General features: G+C 43.4%; 1 protein-coding gene across 1 annotated transcript in view; it reads right to left on the bottom strand.

Annotated features, from left to right (window-relative positions):
• Positions 1 to 14,603: 14,603 nt before the first annotated feature.
• INO80 (INO80 complex ATPase subunit) overlaps positions 14,604 to 23,415 on the bottom strand; it is a 69,855-nt gene continuing 61,043 nt past the window's right edge. The window contains exons 30-36 of the mRNA XM_069784435.1: positions 22,655 to 22,813; positions 21,213 to 21,315; positions 20,551 to 20,639; positions 19,531 to 19,686; positions 18,288 to 18,447; positions 17,255 to 17,473; positions 14,604 to 16,641 (exon numbers count right to left, since the gene is read on the bottom strand). Coding sequence (XP_069640536.1) covers positions 16,424 to 16,641; positions 17,255 to 17,473; positions 18,288 to 18,447; positions 19,531 to 19,686; positions 20,551 to 20,639; positions 21,213 to 21,315; positions 22,655 to 22,813 — 1,104 coding nt within the window. The 3' untranslated portion in view covers positions 14,604 to 16,423. The remainder of the gene's footprint in view (positions 16,642 to 17,254; positions 17,474 to 18,287; positions 18,448 to 19,530; positions 19,687 to 20,550; positions 20,640 to 21,212; positions 21,316 to 22,654; positions 22,814 to 23,415) is intronic.

Below are 23,415 nucleotides of genomic sequence, written 5' to 3'. Positions count from 1 at the left end.
GTCTTCTGTACTTTGGTGTTGGTCTTTTTCATTACTGACTTTAAAGATCAAACTGATCCTTCTTTTTACATTTTTTTTGGTTGTGGTTTTTTTGTTGGGGTTTTTTTTTTGGTTGGTTGGTTTTTTGTTTTTTTTAAAAAACCCAAAACCTTAGCTGGTAATGTTGCTGTAGTTCCTGTAGTTGTTTTTTTGTTGTTGTTTTAAAAAAAAACAAACCCAAACCTCACTGCTGACCAGCTTGCCTCTGCTGGATCTACTGGAAGATACCCATTGACTCTTTCCCTTTGAGAAAAGGGGATTCAGCGACTTTCTTCCCAGCTTCCAGCTCTTGTTGATTCTGGAGTGCTAGTGCTGACAACAGATGTAAGCCAGCCCTCCTGACTGTACAGGGCAGGCCCAGAAATGCCATTCTCCCTTGGTAGGGCAAAGGATATTTTTGTTCCAAGTGTAACCTGGCATTGCTGTTTCCAAGAAGTAATAGTGGAAGGACAAGAAACTGCTGCTGCAGCCGGATCTGTTGGCTGCAGTAAGGGAGAGAGTTATTTCTCTTCTGCCTTGTGCAGTGGGCTGTGTATAGGGGTAGTGTGCAGCTGCCCTTGTGATTCCTCTCATTACCAACTGCCTCAGCACTAGGAGATCACTGTGCCTACCACTATTACCTGCCTTAAGACTTGAGTGATGGAGTGAAAACTAACTGAAACAGCTGAATTTACCACTAATTAAAGGCATGTGCATGTTTCAGGGATAATGGACTAGAGAAAACTATGTTTTCCCTGTTCTGTGGAGGCTTTCACTTCAAATGAGCTGCTGCATCTCCCCATGGGGGCTGTATCCCCCAGATGGAAAATCAAAGGGTTAAAGAATCAACTTACCTGTGGGGGAACGCTCCCTTACTAGTACAAGACTGGGGTCAGATACCAAAGTATCTGCAGATAAAACAAAAACTTCTTCACACTTTTCAAAAGCACAAAGACACCACTGACAGGAGTTGATAGCAGATAGGCACTAAGCAACCTGCATCACCATCTCATGTGGAGATCCCCTTGCTTTGTTCATCCTGTTTAGCCTGGGTTGGCCCTGTGATCTTTCACATCACTGGTAAAAAGCAATGACTGCTTGTGAACAACCCATCAGTGCTAGGACTGTTCCTTCAGCTGCTGTTTCTTCTTCCCTTGAAAAATTAAGTATTTTAAGCACAGATCCCCTGCTTCACTGAACTACTCTTTTCTTCCCAATGAGTTCTTTCCAGTGGAATTCCAAAAAAAGGACCCCATTTTCTTTTCAGGAGTGGTGAATGTGGCGGCTTGCTGCTGTCATCCTGTCACTGCAGCTTCAAGTCACTAAGACAGACAACAAGGTATCACATAACTTCTTTCTCCTGAGGCTTTTATTTTGTCCTCTGAGCCTAGGAACAGGTCACGTTTTGGTCAGTTGATGAATTTAAAAGGTTAACATCCCAGATTTGAACTTTGGCCATGTGACTGAGGAGAGACAGCACCCTGCAACATTTGCTATATGCCCACCTTATGATGTTTGTACTGCTACTCACAGACAGGGGACCATGGTGGCTTGCCTCTGACAAACCAAACATGAGGAAGAGAATTGCTGCTTGGAGGCAGTCACACAGCCACGGTGCTTGGGCGTGCCGGGCCAACGGTGGCACACAAGGACAGTATCCCACCCCCTACATGTTTCACTACAGGCTTCCTCTCCTCATGTCATGACTTGCCAGCCCCAGGCAAAGCAGCTGGCTGCAGGTTCTGGCAGCTCTACCACTGGCCTGGGAAAGAGCACTCACTTTGTCAGAGGGTAAGACAACCGCCCTCGTTTGCGAAGTGCTGCCTGACGTTTCTGGAGGTGCTTCCCTATCTAGTGGCTTCCTCTTGCACATTTCTCTTCTCTGACTTCCCTATAACAAGCTCGTGCCTATCAGGTCACCTTACATTAGAAACCAGTTGCAATAGGAACATGTTTACAAGCGCTATCAGTCACATACTTCCCAAGTCTAAAACCAGCATAATTCATATGATTTCAGTCCCTTCTTCAACCTTTTCCATTTTCTTGCCCGGCAGCTCCCACACAGCCCTGGGACACCGGCCTGAGTCACCAGTACCTTGAATACGTTAGGACAGGACCTACCCAGCTGCTTTGCAGTGGCACAGCCGGCTAAATAAAGTAGATGACAACAGCTAATCCAGCCCTGGCCTTCATATGTATAAAGCACTCCTGAGGGCACATGGTCCTTAATAGGGCAGGAGAAAGGATAAACAAACTCTGCAATGTTAAAAGGATTCAAAGGAGACAAAACCAGAAGAAAAAGTCTCTGGTTCTTAGGTGCTACAGTATCATTCAGTTTCAAGGTGGAGTGTCAAGAACTGAGGAGACTTCACACAGATAAATCTCTACCAAGGTGACTCCAGCTTTAGTAAAAATGTAGTTTAAATATAGCATCACCAAAGTGTGAACTTACCTGTGCTTTGTGTACTCTTCTAGATGAGATGCCAGGTCAGAAAATTAACGAGACCAAACTCGTAGTTGTGGTTATTGGCAATACAGGCATGCAGCTTAGCGAGGGAGGGAGGGAGGTGGTAGGAGAGGATGGTGGCCTAGGAAGAGGGCTGGGGAACAGACCAGCCTTCCTCAGCTGGGTGGAAAAGCGGCCAACAGCCTGGCTGAGTCTACCTGAGGAGAATGTACATTTAAGCATCCAGAAAGTGGGGCCAGCGCAGACTTTGAAGGCTATTGAGGAGCCAGTGTGGGATCTCAGTCCCAGGAGGAGCTGAAGGGGAGAGGCACAGCTCCACGTGCATACCCACCGTCTCGAGAGGGTCCCTGGGGCTCTGCCACACGTGGCGGGGAGAGGCTTGCAGGTGGCATGCAAGTCACAGGGAACGGCACATGCTGGATTGAGCAGCCGTTACAGGAGCTGCAGCTGGTTGTATGTAGCGCATGTGTTATTCCATATGTGTCTGCTTGCCACTTAAGAGACAGGCTGAAATGTGGATTTAATTACCTACAGATGTTTCACAGGCAGAGGAAAAGCAAAAGATTAAAAAAACCAAAGAATGCTTATCGCTGCTCCTGGACAGCCTCTGCAGCGATACACAGGCTGTCCGGCCGATGCAAGCAAGAGAGCAGCCGGTGCTCTGCTGTTTCGGAATCTGCAAAGGCTGCGCTCTGACAAGGGCTTCCCATCTGCAGTGGAGGCTGGACAGCACTTCATGCACGCTGTATACAGAGCAGATGTGTCCAGAAACAGCGTCTGGCTTGCTAACAGCCCGTTCTTCTGCTCCTGCTACCAGTAAAGATTGGATGGTGAAGCAGGGGAAAGAAAGAGGGTCTACTGGGTGTACAGCTGCGCCAGGACAAGTGAGACTGACTTTGCGTAAAACTTCCAGCACAAAACACGCAGACGTGGTCACCTGTGCACTTCAACGCTTCTCCATGTAACACCTTCCAGAGAGTTCAGTGCCCGAATGGTGGCATTGCCAGCATGTCCCAAAACCTGGCAGTCAATCTAGGCCTGGAAGTCCTTCGTGAAACTTTAAATTGGGTTATATCACCTTCAGCTCAATAACCTCATCCCAAAGGCAGAGAGGAAAATGGCTGAGCAGTATTTGGATGGGAGATTTTCCCCGGGTCAGACTTCTCGCTTTGGCACTGCCAGTTTTCGCAACATAGCACATACTTCAGTAGCACCAAATCCAAAGGGTTTTTCAGAACTCAGGTGCAACATAAAAAAGTGCAGTCTCAGTGGATGAGCGGGCAGCGATGTGCCACCGGCACGCAGCCTGGCTCAGCACAGCATGGTTCCCCACGCATGGGAGGACCAGGAAGAAAGAAAAAAAATAGATTTACAGTCAGGCTATGGAAAAACTACACTTGCAGCAAAACCAGCAGCTGCTCAGCGGACGTTGGAATTTCCTACTAATGAGTTGCCTTGGCTTAAGTGAAAACCTCCCTAATTTATGTGCTGTATTAAAGTTATGAGAGAAGCCCTGTACAGCTTTAAAAGAGCCTTGGGCCTGGGAGGGAAAGGAGGGTGGAAGGAAGTGGGCATTCTGGGCAGCACTGGGGAAGCTCTACATGCTTTGTTTACAAACCCTATATAGTTTTTGTTTGGCTTTTGGATGCGTTTTATTCTTTCCCAACTCTCTTTTCATCTCATCGTAGTGCCAGCCACAGTGATGACTGTTTATGCTTGTGAATTCCTGAAGCACAGCCAGTACCTTGAACTCCAGAGAATGAGACTGAAATAACGTAAAAGGTCAGGGAAGTTCAAAGACAGAGAGGTGCTGTTTTCCTAGCTGGGGACACCACACTGTTCTCAGACCACGCTGGGCTGCTCTGGGGACACAAGAACAAAGACTTCTCTCTTATGTCCTCCTGTTTACACTGCTTTTTGCCTCCCTCACCTCACTGTTTTAATGGGACTCATTTCCATGAAGCTTCAGTTAAAACCCCCAGGGATCAGTTTGGCCCGAGCCTGACAACTGAAGAGACACCTGAGAGCTGCTGGCACCTAAAACTCCTATCACCAAAAGAAAGGGGAAGTTTTTATCCCAACTGCTCGAGCCCCGCTGGCTCACGTTAAGCAGGAGCAAGCCCCAGAGCGCTGCTTTGTCTGCAAGCAGATACCGGCTATTGCGGCACCCAGAAATCTGTAAGCGTTTCACCCACGGGACGACAAGTCAGAGGATGACTTTTGGAGAGGCGAGGTTTCATTCAGCCTTGCTGGTTAGCAAGCCTGTCCTTCAGAAACGTGACGAACGCGCATCTGGGCTGACAGGGCACGTGCCGGGTCCCTGCGGCTCAGCCGTGCCGTGCAAGCAGATAGCGTGCAGAGCCGTCACAGACGGCCTCCAGCGCATCGGGCACACCACCCCACGCTCTGCACGAAGTCGGTGATCACAATTCCAGCTGCAGATTTCTGCAGACCGGGGCGTTCGCTAGCACGTGCACATACATGACATGACGTGCTCATTTGCCCAGCACTGCACCTGCCCCGTGCACCTTCATTCACAGGTGAAGGGAGGCTCGGGAGCAGTCCAGGCTAACGTGAGCACTGGGTTTCGCTAGCTTATGGCCTCGGCTCTCTGCTTTGCTTTGAACTGGAGCTATGGACCGAGCGACACCAACAGCACAGACAATATTGAAGTCATTTCACAGACTCGCATCCAACCCACTTACAGCAATTATAGCCTCATCTACAAACAAACCGCCTCGGGGGCAACCACAAACAGCTTGCTGATATTAAACTCCGTCTACAAAAAGCATATGTGACATTTGAAAACATTTAGAAAACAAACTAAAAAAAGCAGCCTTTTATCCCCTCCTTGTCTAGACGGCACAGCAGCCTTTCCAAACTCCAAGACGGCACCGATGAAGCGCGTGATGCCACGGGACGGGGGGGGGAGCAGGGGCTGCCCTGGCCCCCCGGGACGGCGAGGAAAGGCAGGGGCTGCCCGTGGATGTGTTGACGTTACCTCTGTTCACCCCGCAGGCACCTGGCACTGGGGCAGCGCTGGTGTCTGCGATTTCACATGTCACCGCAACCGCCAGTGCTGCAAGTGACCTCCCGGCACTGCGGCTGACAAGTTGCTGATGGGCAGGAGGTGCACAGGGGTGGGAGATACTGTTACAGACAACTGCGGTCAGCAGCTTTGTCCTCAGGATGCTTCTACAGACATCATGGGCTGAAATCCCTCCCTTATTTTTGTTTGCCAGTGAAGGACCCATTTCTTTGAGTAAAATTGACCAAAAGTGTGTTTCAAACAGCTAGCAGGCTTTTAGATTATACATAAATTCATTCTTTTGGTCTGCTTTATAAGCGTGTTTTTCTCCAAGATGTTCCTCTCCATGAACACACAACCCCGTTTTTAGAGAGGGAAAAGAGCAGGAATGCCCAGCTCCCCAGGGCTCTGCTAGATGCTGCTTTTCATCTTCCCTTTGACAGCGACTGTTAAGAGACTCGATTACCTCTGGACCTGTTAGGCAGGAGCCAGATGAAACTGCGTCTCTTATTGCTGCACAGCACAGTCAGTTCTGGCAGCATTTTTGTCTCTAAACTACAGATACATTGAATCTACTCCTGGAAATACAACCCCTAATTTTAGGGCAGATGAGTTCAGGGCTGAGTATAAAAAGTGACTGTGGGAATAGCTTCATTGAGAATAAATATCCACTATTTTTTCCCAGAGGATTCTTGCCTCATTTCACCTGATGGAAGGATGCTAAAAATGAGCAGCAGCTCGATTCCTTTTTCTCCTGTATCTCTCTCTCTGTTTATGCACACCTTGCTCCAAATGCAGAGGGACCGTTCCCCATTTTGACTTTTCTCTGGCAAATCACTACAGCAACCTTTGCAAATCACTGTAGCACCTTTCTAAACTTTAATTCCTCTTCACAAGACCTTTGTGAAGAGGTATCGTTTCATTATACAGATGGGGAACTAAGACATCAAGAACTTAATTTCAAAAGCGTACAGTAACTTTGAATGCACAATGTGAAAAACTGAGGGATGATGTTTTTCAGAGCACTTGGAACTGTATGTTAGATATTCAAAGATACCACATCAGAAAAAAGATACTGTGTGCTCATGTAATCAGCACTAGTTCCTGATGCAAACATGCGCAAGTCATCTGAAATTTTCATGGATACCTTTATGTTTGCCATTGCCCAATGGGGACCTGTGTGGTTCCAAGTTTAGTAACTTGCTCTCGGTATTCTTAAACCTTCCTGTGCCTAAGCTTGCATAATACTTACTTGCCAGCTAAAAATTAAGCTTAGTGGAGAAACATTTTTATATAGTTTGGGGTGGTTTTGTTTTATGCAAATCACTTGAATTTGTTGCAGTCCCTCAAGCTTTTTTAGCTAATGGCTGAGGCTCACAGCTGCTGGCAGTTCCAAACTTCTCACGTGTTTATTCCTGCAACATCTCAGACATGAGATCTGTTTTAAATTAAAAACTTAAACAACATTACTTTTCTCATTTGCTATCAATTATATCGCTGCAAGGAAGAGCTGGGCTTCTCTAATCTGTCTGAATATTCTACCAAACCAGCTGTCACTCTTAGCATTTAGTTCTTTGATTCCAGACAGACACAATGATACATAGCTAAGGACAGCAAACTGCAGTGTAACCGAATTACATTAATTATACAAATTATACCTCTGATTGCATGTGCTAATAGCAAGTTATCAAAGTCAGGGAAGCAAGCCGCCTTCTGCAAAGCTCACGATGGTGGGTTTCAAAAACATATAAATCACTTGGGGTTATAGCAGCCCATAAAAGAAATCATCATGACTTCCAGTCCCAGATCAATACCGTGTTTAAAAACCTACTTGTGCATTACAGATTCAGCATCACACAGTCGGTAAGTCTTCAACTAGTCAATAGGAATTGAGCAGAGTGACAAATTACTAAAAAACTAGGCAGCAATTATTTTTTTGTGCTAGCCAGATTAAATATATATCACAGTAAAATTATGACTACAAGTTAGGTACAGGAACTTCTTCCAAACTCTGAACATAACAGAGAATGACGAAAGACTGCAGTCACCTGGACAAACAGACATCACAAAGCTGAATTACTGTTTCAGGAGCACTCGAAATCCAGAGATTGAAATGTGCCATTATGCATCTTTAGAGCTATTTGAAGATCCATTTCAAAGAAATACCATAGTACTATGGCTGTAAGTGAGACTGAATCAAAGACAAATCTGGATTAAATGTCAGGACAAGACAGGTCTAGTGGGATGGAGAAGTCATCTACAAAGGTGTTCATGTGAACTCTATGGAAGGAACAGGAGGAACAAGAAACAAGATGCAAAAGAGCCCTCACATCAGCACCTGCCAGATGCATGCAGCGACCAAAAGAAAGGGTTTTTTGGATGCTGGTTTTCAAGATCCTCTAAAAGTTTGTATAGTCCAAACATCCTTTCTGTTTCCTCTGCTTGCAAAGGAAAACCCCGGAGCTTTGTCAGAGGCAATGACGCGTTATTCAAGGCTGTGTCCGGCCGCGTGCCATTGCATTTATTGGGCAGCAGCACACTGCGCTCATCAGCACGTAGCTAATTGCAGTCACATGCCAAAAGCTTAATGTAGTTTAAAAAAATAATAAAAAGCAACATTCAGCCAACTACCCGTGAAATTTGCTGGCTCTTCCATTCTTAAAAAAAACCCAGCCACCTTCTATAGGCTGAGTGAAATACAGACACTGTGCACTGCCAGTTAAGACTGACTGCGGGGAGGATAAGGGCTACCAAAGGTGACTGCTTTGAAGACACTTCTGGGAGGAAGTTAGATGGGTTTTAGAGCAACTTTGATACAAGTTTAGGCTTGTCTATGGAGAAAAGTTAACTTCAGTTAAAGAATTATGTGAATTAGAAAATAGTTGTTCCCAATTAACGCAAACATTCTTTCTCCACAAAGATCCTACCTGGAGGGGAGTTACTCGGGAACATCGTTGCAGAGCAAGCATCATAAAACCACTTGTCCACGCTGTAGCTGTAAAATTCTGAAATGTACTCGCTAGCCTGAATACAAATGAGAATTTCTGTGTTTGAACTCTACCGTAACATCAGGGGAAATTGTAGCACCAGAATTTAAAAGAAACCTGAAAGACAGACACGTGAAAGACAGATGACATATTATCATGGTATGGAGAGTGAGCTCCCATCTGTGATTTATTCCTTCCTAGAGGAAGGCCAAGATGGGAAGATGTAGGGATACATCAGAGGAACTACAAGAATAGATAGAGAGGCGAGATAAACAGGAATTGCTTCTCCTAGTAGGATAGCATTTGTTAAATACATCTTGAGAAGAAAGCCACTAGTTTCTTGTTATGAATAAGAAAATTTGAATAAATTTAACAAATAGTCCAATCCTACACATCAGTTTTGTGTGACAGTCCAAACCAGTAGTAAATTTCCAAATAGGTTCTAATCTCCGAGCAACAATAACAGTTCTTCTTGGTTTTGAAAAAGTTGGTGAAGGTTTATTCAGGGTAACCGTGCGCACAAACTACACATATGCTTAGCTTTATCTTAATTCACAGTTCTCATAACACTGACATGCAAGGCTATGAGGGTCATGCATTTAAAAATTAATGCCTTTGAACAGAAACATTTCTCCTGCCAAACAAAAGCCCTGAAGACAACACTTGGGTCTTGAGAAGAGTTGGGTAAGGCTAAGGAGCAGGGAGGAAAAAAACAGGTGCTTGCAAACAAATGTCACGGAGATGACAAGGGATACCGTAGTCCCTGGGTGCTTAGAAGCTCACATCAGCTCCTGTTAAGTACAGCAGACTTAACACAACCAGCAATACTGTCAAAGAAGGAAGAGACAGTCCATGGGGAAACTCAAGTAGGCGCAGAAGTGGTGTTTCAGTGTTTTCCTCCCCTACCTCATTCTATCAGTGATGTTCATCAGCTAGGGAAGGAAGGAGTCATCATTTCATACCTGAGTACTGAAACACTTCCTCATGCCTGGGATGCAAAAGAATTCCCTCGTATGCCCCTAGAAGAACATTATGTAAGTAAGAGCTCAGTACAAAATGCCTGGAAGACCCATTAGCTTTGGAGTAACTTCACTTTCCTGAGGGAAGAGGCAAGAGCTAAGAAGAGGGTGAAGCTGGAGGAAACCCAACTCATCTGATCATGCATTTCTCCATTTCATAAGGTGTTTCTTGCAGGCTTTTCAGAGGAGCAAATGCTAATCTGAGTGCTACAAGAAAGACTTGTTTACAATACTAGACCTGATGGTTGAATCTGAGAGCTGGGCCATCTGTAGCATCCTAGTAATGATGATCCTGAGAGAAAGGATGAATTACCCCTTCCCCTCTCTCATTCACTGCTATGCACCTGGCACAGGCTGCAAATGAAAAAACAATCCTTCACAATTCAGTGAGTGCTTACACCTAGGAGCGTAAGACATGATTGCCTTTATTTTAGTGTATGTGTCTCAGTTATACTTCACGTGCAAGCAGCATCCCTTTGGATAGTGAGCTACAAATTGATTTTCTGGCCACTCGAGCAGAAATTTCCAAAGGACAGCAGGGAGTGCATCACCGTCCCTTCCTGAGCAGGAAGGGGAGCACGAGACATGCCTGTAAGGCTTCCTCAGAGTTATAATGTGTGTTTCAGACTGAATAGTCACCAAAAAAGAAAGAAGCAGAAGTGAGAAGCTGAGGAGCCTGTAAGTGTATCTGGGAGCAGAAGCAGGCCAGCTCGCTCCATGGAGAGTAGGAGATCAGGCCTGGCAGTGCAGTGGTCACAGGGCAGCATTTCCCAAATTACCTCGATCCACATCCTGCCCCCAAGTGATTTTATCGATTGTGCTCTTCCTCCTCCCAGCTGCAACTCGGCTGTTCCTGAGCTACGATCAAAGTAGTGCAGATCCCTATTCCTTCCATGCAGAGCTTTTCCCACTGATCTTTGTGTGCCTCCCCCACTGAGAAATGCTGCTAAAGGAAATGCTTTGGGAATATGGGAATAAAGCAAGATATAGCCCTAGGCAGACAGAAAGCTTTCTACAAACGGAACATGAGACAGCAGATACACTGTGGTGGGGAAAGCATGCAACAGAAAGGGGAGAAGGCAAGGAAATGACACCACATTTTGGACAGTGCAGTATTAATATCCTGAAGGTAAGTATTAAAGCACTTCTAGGTGAAAACCCTCCTGCAGCAACCTGTTTATGTCATTGCAGAATAGGAAGAGGAGGTCTAGTGGCTGACTAAATGAGGACAACAGACTTGACCCATGACAGAAAGAGAAAATGGCTTGCAGGCTAATTAATCTCCCCTTGATTTAGATTAAGTGGACTCCAATTGATGACAAAATAATTAAAAACAGAAGTTTGAAGCATTCTGAAAACACCATGAAGCTAAGGAACCAAACCATTTTTAAGGAGTGGCAAGAGTTGGTGTGGAAGGGACTGCACAGTGACTATACAGCTAAACCCAAGAATTTCTGAGGACAATGTGATGCAAGTCCCTGTCTACCTGATACACATGATTTTGCAGACCAGTTGAGAGGATACTGAAGTGCTCTATTTTTACAACATAATGATCTTACATGTTGGCTTTCACAATCTGTCTGTGGTGAGCAAGAAGTTTTTCTCCTGCTTCTTTGATGCATCATTTGGCTTGTGTTTTTTCCCCAGCTTTTTTGCTTGACTTTGCCATCCTCCAGGGTGCTGAAGATTAACCACATCCAGAGAGAAGATGTAGAGCAAACTGCATTGGGGCTCATAATGTTGCATTTTATCAGTGGCCTGGCCAGTATATCCTGTCCACATGCTTAAAGGTTAAATTCAGCATTAGAGGTCAGAAGGAAAACCCCTTACCTTGTCTGCAACTACCCTGCAATATTTTTTGAAAGAAGATAACGGTTTCAATCACTCTTGCTTTCCGCCAGGAAAATACTGCAGTTGCAGGTTTTGGTCTTTAACTATTAAAGACTAAATTTTATCACTGCTTTGTAAGACTTTGTTGACCATGAGTGGCAAGTGGGAAGAATGGGTGCTCTGGTGACCCTACTGAACTAGACATCCCTTATAAGCTAAACTACAAAAATGTGTGTGAGGGTGGCACACAACAGCGCTTTTTAGTCCTAACTTCTCAGATGACCTACAAAAATTATCACCTTTAAATGTCTTCAACAATCAGTGAATTGTATTTAACAGTTTTGCAGGAACTGGTGAGTAAAATGCTATAATCAAATAACATGAAGAATACACAGCATTCCCAACATCCCCCAAAACATACTGACATCTATTTCACCATTCCAGCTTAGAACACAAACTCAGTTCATTCAATATTCTGTTTCTGCCAGTAGCGAATACCTTGATCCCTTGAAGGAAAAGTGACTTTCACCAACTGCAATTCATCCTTTCTCTCAGGATCATCCGTAAGACAAGTGCACAACACACCGTCGGAATGAAAAGATGCTCAGACTGAAACCGCAAAGAACAAAGCTTCAGCGTGCACGTCCGTTTTACTCACTTCAACAGAAGCGTTCCCCACCGCGTTGATCACAAAACTGCCTCCACCTCCTTAAAAAATTCCCAGCCTTTTGTCTTTCTAGCACTACTTCCTTCCCCAAATGAAGAAATTGGAATAGAATAGCCGTCACATGAATTCTTCCTAATTCCTTGATTAATATCACAGAATCTCAGTTCTTCTATGATGCATACTACAACCAATGCATCTGTTTAAATTTAACTTTTTACAGAAATTGAACTGGATATGATGTAGCAGTTCATTTACTTTACTGCTACACTAGATCTTCCTGAATTTGTTAGCCTGATGCAAGTTTCACAGAATCATAGAATCATTTAGGTTGGAAAAGACCTTCAAGATCATCGAGTTCAACCATGCCCACTAAACCATGTCCTGAAGTGCCTTGTCTACACGCTTTTTGAATACCTCCAGGGATGGTGACTCCACCACTTTCCTGGGAAGCCTGTTCCAATGCCCAACAACCCTTTCAGTAAAGAATTTGTTTTTAATATCCAATCTAAACCTCTCTTGGTGCAACTTGAGGCCATTTCCTCTTGTCCTATCACTAGTTACTTGACAGAAAAGACCAGCACCCACCTCGCTACACCCTCCTTTCAGGTAGTTGTAGAGAGCGATCAGGTCTCCCCTCAGCCTCCTCTTCTCCAGACTAAACAGCCCCAGCTCCCTCAGCTGCTCCTCATAAGACCTGTGCTCCAGGCCCCTCACCAACTTGGTTGCCCTTCTCTGGACACCCTGCTCTGCTCCAGCAACTCCATGTCTTTCCTGTGGTGAGGGGCCCAAAACTGAACACAGGACTCGAGGTGCAACCTCACCAGTGCTGAGAACAGGGGAACGATCACCTCCCTGCACCTGCTGGCCACACTATTTCTGATACAGGCCAGGATGCCTTGGCCACCTGGGCACACTGCCAGCTCATATTCAAGCCAGCTGTTGACCAGCACACCCAGGTCTTTTTCTGCTGGGCAGCTTTCCAAGCCTGTAGCTGCATGGGGTTGTTGTGACCCAAGTGCAGGACCCGGCACTCGGCCTTGTTGAACTTCATACGATTGGCTTTGGCCCATCGATCCAGCCTGTCCAGATCCCTCTGTAGAGCCTCCCTACCCTCAAGCAGATCGACCCTCCCTCCTAACTTGGTGTCCTCCGCAAACCTGCTGAGGGTGCACTCGATCCCCTCAACCAGATCATTGATAAAGATATTAAACAGAAGTGGCCCCAATACTGAGCCCTGGGGAACACCACTTGTGACCGGCCACCAACCGGATTTCACCCCATTCACCACAACCCTCTGGGCTCATCCATCCAGCCAGTTTTTCACCCAGCGAAGAGAACACTTGTCCAAGCCATGAGCCGCCAGCTTCTCAAGGAGTATGCTATGAGAGACAGCGTCAAAGGCCTTGCTGAAGTCAAGGAAGATAACATCTACAGCCTTTCCCTCATCCACTAGGTGGGTCACCTGGGCATAGAAGGAGATCAGGTTGGTCAAGCAGGACCTGCCTTTCATAAACCCATGCTGACTGGGCCTGATCCCGTTTGTCCTGCACATGCCATGTGAGCGCACTCAAGACGAACTGTTCCATAACCTTCCCCGGTACCAAGGTCAGGCTGACAGGCCTGTAATTCCCCAGATCCTCCCTCTGACCCTTCTTGTAAATGGGCATCACACTGGCAAGCCTCCAGCCATCTGGGACCTCCCCCGTTGACCAGGATTGCTGATAGATGATGGAGAGTGGCTTGGCAAGCACCTCCGCCAGCTCCCTCAGTACTCTTGGATGGATCCCATCAGGTCCCATAGATTTGTGAGTGTCCAAACGGCACAGTAGGTCACTAACTATTTCATCCTGGATTAAGGGGGGTATACTCTGCTCTTCGTCCTTGCCTTCCAGCTCAGGGGGCAGAGTACCCTGGGGATAACTGGTCTCTCTATTAAAGACTGAGGCAAAGGCAGCATTAAGTACCTCAGCCTTTTCCTCATCTCTGGTTGGGATGTCATTTGTCATTTCTTTTGAAGATTAAATGACTTAAAGTATATTTTTATATAATCAGGTTTTAAAATAATCAGTAATTTAATCTTCCAAAAATATAGCAGGCAACTGTACATATTACATTTTTGCAATCTTTTCAAGTTACAAATTATTTTTTTCTCTCCACTTTGGATTACAAATTGATGCAACTATCTAGCAGTTTGAAAATCAAGACTGCACACAAGAAAGTCCTTTCAACTCCCACTGAAAGAAGAAAAAGAAAAAAACTGTAGAGAATGATGTCCCAAAACGATCAACTGTATTGAATTCAACCATCATAGTTCAGGTACTATGTAACTACACATATTATACTTGCTTCTGTTTTCTTGTGATCTGCTGCACACCACCTATAATCAGTGAATACAAACATGCGATAAGGGTACAGTTGTAACTGAAAAAGGTTACAAACGTGATACTCGGAAGAGTGTAGACACTCTAGAGCATTACATTGAGCAACATATGTCTCCAGATGCATTTCCAGATGCATATCCTCCATGCTCTCTTCCCTAATCCTCCCATTCATACTACTATGTGCATAAAAAACACAAAGACACTGATTTACATAAAATTATCTCACTCCATTTTATTTAAGATTTTCTTCTCCAGTTAGTAAAAGAAAGATGTGTCTCTCTTTATACATATGTACAAGTTCAGTTATAAAAATAGACAGCACATTCAAAGAGAAAAAAAGGCTTGGCATTTGTCTGATTCCCTCTAAATATCATATATACATGTGAATAGGAGGGGAAGGGGGAAGTCTTCATCGGTTAATTAAACACCACCTCCCCCTCAATTATCCCCTGCAAATCTGTTTAAAAATCAATCTAACTAAGCTCAGTTCTGCTATTTTCAGGTGTGCAAATTAGAGGCAGAGCCAACAGGAAGCACTCGCTCCACACTGTAGGACGCCAGGCAAAGGATTTGGGGTTGGAAAAAATTATAATAATAAAAAAAGTTATCTTCCACTGTCACAGCCCAGACCTGCAACTCAGCTTGCTTCTCTCTCAAGGGATGAAAGTGCCCCGGCAGAACAGCCTTTTAATTCAATGTGTCAGACAGAAGAACTGCCCCACACTTAAATCTCAGTGCAATGCAGACAATGCTTACAGCAAAGCAAGGGGCTACAGGGGGGGGGTTGTGCATTGAGAACGGGGAAGGAGCAACCAGAGAATGAGAACACAGATGGGCACTGGCAGCGCTGCCTTCTATCAGCCTTATGGGACATGGCTACTGGTACCCGCACACCGCAGTGAACTCAACCAAGCTAGTATGTGTGATGATCACAAAGATGAAGGGCAAACACACTAGAAGAACAGTCAATGGATGGCTGGGATATGAGACAATTTTTTTTCCCAGGATTTGGCTGGAAGGGGGAATGGCACAGGTCTCTCTCTCTCTCAGGACTGTTTTTCGTTGCTTGCCTCGCAGCACTGCAAGCTGCAGAACCATGCTCTGCTATAACACAGTGAGAGGAGCAGCAGCAAACTCCTCCTCGGCACTTCAGCTTTCCCTCTTCTTGAGATTTGTATAAATGGAGCCTTATTTTGTTTCTAAGCTTTTAAGAGTTCTGCACACCTCAAAAGTGGGAGGAATCATTCCGAACACAGAGAGTGTTCATGCTGATGAGAACTCTGAAATGCAAACCAAACCACTGGCTTGTGGTTTCTTCCACTGCGTGAAGCAGAGGCAGTGCTGCTGCTGCTCTCACTAGGCCTGCCAGCGCTCTGTATTCTGCGGCTCTGAACCTCTTCTGGACAAACGGTGCTGAAAAGAGTCCATTCCCTGGAAACCACCCGAGACACCTTCCTTTGCATTTCAAACCTTTAAAGAACCCAGAGGCCCACACTAGAAGAATCCAAGATTTTTTCTGATTACACGTCATCTTCAGCTTAGCCCCCAATTACCCCCGCACGTACACTGACCAGCTGCCAGTACAGAAATGTCTTGTGACTCTACAGTATCCTGGGGTTCAGATACTGATTTCATTGGATAAAACTAACACTGGGTTCCACCTCAAGCTACAAGAGAGAAAGTGTACTGGTGTGTCTTCAAGCGCACACAGCTGCAGGGTATTGCATGGAGTAGCTGGATGCTTTCTTGGGAAGCTTTGCCAGATGTGTCAATAAAACACAAGCTATCACTTATCCCAGTTACCCCAGACTCCCTTCCCTCCTTCTCGCAGCATCTGCAAAGATAGTTTTTTGGAATACACATAATCAAAGTGCTCACATAAACCACCCGCTCCCGTTGTGCTTTGATTTTCTTTTCACACACGTGCTGGACAGCAACAAGGCATTCGTTTGCATGCCTGCAACTGGCAGGGTGGTCTACTCTGAAAGCCAACACAGTTCAGACAAGCTTTGGGAGTTCAAAATTACTACCGACCACCTGAGGTATGGGCACCTTTGCTTTGCTTCCGAATTGGAGTTTCTGATATGAGACTGCTGGTCAGGTTTAAGCTTTTGGGGGTCCCACAAACACTGTTTCCTTTGCTCAAAGGGGAGCTCAAGGGAGAAGAGGCGCTTGAAGGTCCAAAATCTGCAAGTCCAGAAGGCCGAATAATTGCTGTTTGTAGAGGGCTACTTGCAGACATGCCTAGCAATGGAAGAGAGAATCAAATTCCATGTAAGCGTATTACTCCACCTGTGGCTCTTCAACAGCAAACAATATACTAAAAGTCGGTCCTAAGACCACCCTGTATTCATGGTTTATCAGAGTTCAATGAAGAGGGATGTCCTTAAGATACAAAACATCTTGCAGTTATACCCTGGGCCACCTTCAGCTGGTGTAATGCTGAAGCTCCGTCACCATCAGTTTAGCAGATGTTGGAACCTGATGCTGTAACTTCAACATGACAGCAATGCAGGAAAGCCACAGCCATACCCACGGGATAAACAACATTATCTCATTTGGCTGGACACCAAAATAAAAAACAAGAGGAAAAATACTTGGTGTGAGATAATTCAAAGGGAAGACAAAACTTCTGCAGGACTCGCTTCTCAAGGTCATCTGTGGTGAAACTGGCTATCCTCTCACACCATTACCGTGTCACATTGCGTACTGCTTGGATCTCGGAATATAACGGACAAGCAATACCAACAACACAATGCTTTTTATCTATTTTTTGACAGGCTGTAAACAACAATCACCCGAACTCATGTGGTTGGCTCTGCTCTGGGTAGTCTGCTGCCTCCCCTTCCCCACATACCTTTAGAGACGTTGTACCCGTACGCTGCGTATGCTGCTGCAGAGGCTGCTGCCGCCCCTGCTTTGGCACCTGCCATTGCAGCTGCACTTCCTGCTATTGATTTCCGGCTTCTGCCTTTCCCGGTGCCGCCTTTTGATCCACTGCCCGACCCTTTAGGACGACCCCGGCTTCGACCTGACTGGCATCTCCCAGTGAGAGGTGTATCTTGCATTGAAACACCTTAACAAGAAAAGAATGTTAAAACAGTAACTGCTATAGTATTTCAGGTGACTTACAAATGAGTACAGCACCTAACTACCTACCATTTACATTAATACTGTTCCTATTAACTGGTATTTTCATTTACATTAATATGGACACTGTTAGCAAGCGCGATCCCATGAAAAGAAATTATGTATACAACACTTCACTCTTCATTAACCACATCTTATTCTAGCCAGCTACTTGTCATTATTATTATGAATCTAATCCACACATAGGTGGAGGATTCTAGGTTCTACATCAGGATGAAGCATTTTCTTACTTGAAGATAGATATGAAGTTTCTGCCATCTGCTATCTCTAAAGAAGCTCATCAAGAACTGTGGCTCTACTTATGTCAGTATAGAAACTATGGTAGCTAAAAACATTTGCCATTATTTAAAATTACAGCTGCTCCAATCACCTACTGGAAATAGACAACTGATTATTAGCCCAACAGCAAATTCAATGAAAAGCTTAGAGATTAATAGTTCTGTGGTTGTCTGAAATTTGGTAATATGAACATAATGGAAGGCGAGCCCTCTGTAACACAGGAACAAAGGACAAAACTTTTAAGAGTAACTAACACAGAAAAGAGGAAAGTGTGGTGAATGACAGACGATAAAGAGATTTCCTATCCAATCATAAATAATTTCTCAATGAACAGGCAATTTTTTCCCCAGATCTTGCCAACCATGCATATACTCTGGTTAAAATGCAGAAAATTTATCACATAAACATACAAAGTCAATGTTTAATAAATGTTAGTAGTAAATCAAGGCAAAAGTACTGACCATTCATGGTATCTGAAACTGAGCCAGTAATGGAAGCAGGAGAGTTTGTTGCCCTTGACTGAGGTGCTGAAGAAGCTGGATCATCCACAATCACAAGCATATCACTACTGCTCTCATCGGGAGGGATAGAGCCCATATGTAATTCACTGCTAATGGATATCTAAACATGACAGAGAACAAAGCCATTCACTTCTCAGGTTAGGAAAGGGAAGGGTACAAACATAGTAAGATCTTTAAAAGACATACAATCACAAGTAATTAATTGTACTTGTTCTGTTCTCTCTCTTTTTCTCTATGTGAGACTAGCAGCATGATACAGGATCTGCCTAATCACACCACACCCTCTATATACATGCTGAGCAGCAGTAAAGACCTCCAAGAGCTACTTAATTTCAATTCATGAAAACAGATGTTAAGAAGCAGGAGACTAATGGTGTCAGCAGAGATTCAAGAGAACTGCTGTTCAACCGTGCACTTTCAACTGCAAGAAAGAAAACAACAGGATTCTTAACCTCCGACTACTGCTAATAAAAAATCTTGGTCAATAACGGAACAATGCAACATAGGAATCTTAATCAACACGGTATAGAACAAAATCATTTGCTGCCAAAACCAGTTTGCAATGCTTTACAGAAAGATGAAAGGAAAGTAAGATGTGTGCCACTGAGAATTTACAACTTAAATTCCAGAGGAAAAAACCCAGACTAATTCAGATCAGAAGCAAGGAAGGAAACAGAGAAGGAGATGTAGATGAGACTAGCGAGGAGTACATACAAAGACACCGAACATCAAGGTTCTATTTGAGGGATATTGTTTGGTCCAGGAGCAGAAAGAGACTGTTTTTGCTATGGAAGGTACTGGTATTGAAAAAGGCACATGGTTATAAATGTGAGCATGACAAAGGCAAGAAAGAGGGAGAAGAAAGTAGCAAGACAGTAAGTGGGACTGCAGGCAGGAATGGAAAAATTTCAGGGGCTGAAAGGGCAGAGAGTCAGGGCATGAACACGCTGTAAGAAAGGGAGGCAGAGAGCGAATGAAGAGGGGTATAATGGAATGTCAAATAACATGAGGAGCTGTAACGCACCTTATTAGCAGTTGTTGTGTTTTCAATAAATTATTTTCATTTCCATTGTTCCCCACATACTTGAAGTTCTACACTAGCTAAGATAACAAAGCAAGAATCCTACAAGACGTAAGGCTACAATTGAAATAGCATATAGTTTAAAGCAGTAGTGAGTCCTACCTCACTGAAAGGGCTGGGCATGGCAGAGTCTACACTAATGAAGGAGTCATCCCCATCAGCAGACAGGTTGGAGTTATCAGCTGAGGGAACAAATGGGATCACAAGGTTCATGCCCTCTTTCTTTCTCTTCCCATCCAATTCATCTTCCTTCTTCTTCTGAAATAAATAAAACAGTACCAGTAATGAAAAGGATGATAAAACAGAGGAAAGGGAATAAGCAACCCCAAATCTCAACATCTAATGCAGTATTATAACTCCAGGAATGCCATGTCCAGAATTTCCCAGAACAAGTTTCTGAAGGACACAGTAAACAGATCCCTTAAAGGCTCCTTTAGATTTAAGTAGGGCTTGGTTTTTTCTTTTTCTTCTATTTCTAAAATAGCTGGAATAATGGAGAATTACTCTTACAAGATTACTTTGATTTCCATTACCTTTTGGAGCGAGCTTGAAATTCCTTACCATTACACAAAATTCCAATTAATTAATGCAAAGCCTCCCTGTCTCAAAAATTCAGATTGTTCATAGACTAGTTTTAATGATCTTTTTTAAACAAACCAATCTTCCCCTTGTTCCACAGAAGCCACATAGCTATATAGGTTTTATCTGTGTTTGATGTTTCATTTACATTCCCTTTTTGTCCTTGCAGAACAAAATCTTGATTAAGCCACCATTTTATATGCCATAGAATGATCAGTTCATCATTTTGGTTTCTTCAAGCATGAGTCTTCAAATCCTTGTGTATAGACTACTGGTGATCTACAGTGTTGTTTGGGTATGCAGTACTTCCTTATTTTTCAACTTGCTAATGATATTAAAATACAGATAACTATGCATTATGTATTTTGTAATATCCCTTGTCTGTGTAAGGAAGTGTCACAGATTGATATTCAATGCTGAAGGGAACAAGGCTTTACTCATTAGTCTGCCTTTGCATAAAATGTTTCCACACCACATAATAGTGAGCCTGAAGCTCTTCCGGCTCTATCACTAACACAGGCAACCTCCTCTGCATCAAAGTACCTTTTCAGCATATTTTTCCCTTTTACGTTTACGTTCCTTCACACGATTTGTTTCTTCCTGCTGTCGCTTCTCTTCTTGACGCTGACGCACTGTCAGAAAAGAAATACAGAGTTGTCACCACTGGAAAGATATTTCATATCCTTTCGTGAAACTTACAAGAAATTCTAGTTCTAACAGAACTGTGGAGAAAAGTCAGCTGTATTAAAACTCAACCACATTGGAAACACTACTGTATTAGAACTATTTGTATCCAAATTACTCAAAAGTCTTATAGTGAAATTCTTCTTTCAAGCAACATAAAAGCATATACCTCTTAATACAGCTTCAAAAGTATGATGAAATACAGCATTTTTATTAATACTTTTCTTGTTATGACCTACATAATTCTTGTTGAAGCTTTGTCATTCATGAACAATGCAATGATCCTGAATGAGTGCCAATAAAAACTTTATCGCATCATCATGTCTCTCTTGCACAACTTCATCTTTCAGCTCACCCCTGATATGAAACCAGCTTGTACTAACAAGAGTTAGCAATACAAAAAGAGCCAGGAAACAGAAGTTGTTATCAGCAATACATATGTTTGTAGAGATAAAAACAGAGATTTCGTAAGCTAATGAAGTGGGAGATGGGGAAAATGCTGCAACACAAATTTTACATACGTTTCTTTTCTAGTTCCTCATCATCCAGCAGAAGGCTGACCACCTCTTTTGGCTTCAAGGTGTCAGGTTTGAAATTGCCACCTGAAATAACCATTCGTTGGATCTAGAAGGAAAAAAAAATAAGAGAGGAAAAAAGGAAAAATTACTCAAAGCAGCCTTGAACCATTCTCACTACCTTTCACTGAAAGCCAGCCAAAAAAAGATGCCAGCACATCTGTGCAAGTCAAAATTGACTCAACTTTTCTTCCATACCAAAGTTAGTAGCAAAATTTCAGGGAAGATTTCTTAAGAGTATAAAATATGAGAAGCAACCAAGCTAGAAAGCAGTAAATTGCCATTCCTTGTGCAAAGTTGCACTTCTTCTAAAGCACCATGTAACAAACAACAAATGATAATAGTATTAATATACTGCTGAACAAAAAGAAAAAATACAGCAGTACTCCTGTCAGGTATAAATTGCCAATCCAATTTTTCAAGTAATCTGCACAGAGGATCATGCAGATCACATTCTTAAAGGATACAACATTTTTAGCCTCCTTGACTGAAAACTGAATCTCCATATTGAGTCAGTGTCTCAGTTTAAGCAATTCACTCAACCTCTATTACTGCAAGTATATAGCCCCCCTCCCTCCCCAAATTCACAAGCAACAAAGAAGAGTTGTAACTTGGCAAAAGAGAACAAGCTTTAGCATAAGTCTATTTTGATGATCTGGATCACTAGCAAAAAGATGACACTTTATTTTCAGGTTGGTATCAGGTGACTCTAGTGTGGTATCCTAGAGAAAATGGGTAAGTTTCAACATGGGAAACATGAATGCATTCAGCTGGAAATGCTTCAGTTGCTGCAGCACCATGATCAGCATCTAATTAAGACAAAACCTAAAAGACACCCTGAGTACACAAAACATCTGAATGTTGTATATAGTATACCTACTGCTACCAAAGAAAGTGAATCTGCTTAATTTCTTCTGGCCAATAAAGTGTCATGAGGTTTAAAGTTTCTAATACACTTATTGCTTGATGCTGCAGGACACTGAGCACTTCTGGCAACCCTCATGCCTCAAATAACTTTCACTTGATTACCTTCCAAATGTCTTTAAAAAAAGATTCAGCTGTGGTATAACATGAGAGGAATCAGTAGCCCTAACACAGCAAAGACAGAAGCTCTAGTCTAAAAGAAGCATGAGTAGTTTCACTGGATCGTAAGAAATAGTTTTCACAAAGTCACAGTGTAAATAATTAGTTGCTTCCTAGTTCATACAATGCAGCTGTAATGCTGCTGTGTTAGGGACACAGATTTGTTTATTTGAACAAAGACACTCCCTTTTGGCCTCTCTTCTGTCTCCCTGTAGGTACTTTTTCTGTTTCTTCACTCATTTTGATATGTGTTTTCTGATACCGTTTCTGTAACTTCTTGTTCCAGATGATTTCTTTATTCCTACCTCACTCTTTTCCTTAGCCCTTTGTAAGATGCGCTCCTCAATGGTGCCTTTACATATCAACCGGTACACAGTGACTTGTTTTGTTTGACCCAGCCTGTGCGCCCGGTCCATGGCTTGCTGGTCTACTGTTGGGTTCCAATCACTGTCATAAAAAATTACCTGCAAAAGAACACCAGAACAGAAAGGATTAAATGAAACCATTCATTTAGAGCACCTGGTGATAAAACAAACAAAAATCCAATATACTGATAAAAATAAAAGTTCTACTGTACACCCCCCAGAATTACCACCCCACTGCAGGCTGTATTAACCTAGCTTTGCCCAGTCCTATTAAGTCTTTTCCATTGCATTTCAGATGAATTCAAACTAATTGACACTGTGAATGTTTCAACTTCCACAGAATGTCTTTAGTACCTTCTTCAACAAATCTGCTTTGGAGGCACAAAATTCCTAAGTTTGTCACCACATTAAATCACCGACATGTAATTAATTATAGGCTAACCACATCATGAACCCATTTTAGTGTTACTTACCTTAAGAAGAAAAAGCCCATAAAATTAGAATTTAACGTGAAAAGTAACACTCCAGGTTTTTTTTCTTTCAAACCTGGATAAAGGCTAAGCTAGTCTAACACTTCTAGTCCTTTTACTACAAAACTGAAATGCCACATTACATTCATATTGCGCTATCATTCCAACAGTACTTTATGCACAGTAAGCATACAAAATAGAAACATTGAAAAAAAAATTTTAGACAGCAAA

This window comes from Haliaeetus albicilla, chromosome 5 (assembly GCF_947461875.1).
Source record: "Haliaeetus albicilla chromosome 5, bHalAlb1.1, whole genome shotgun sequence".
Lineage (NCBI taxonomy): Eukaryota > Metazoa > Chordata > Aves > Accipitriformes > Accipitridae > Haliaeetus > Haliaeetus albicilla.
Note: the sequence above shows the minus strand (reverse complement) of the source record. Positions and strands in the feature narration are given on the sequence as shown.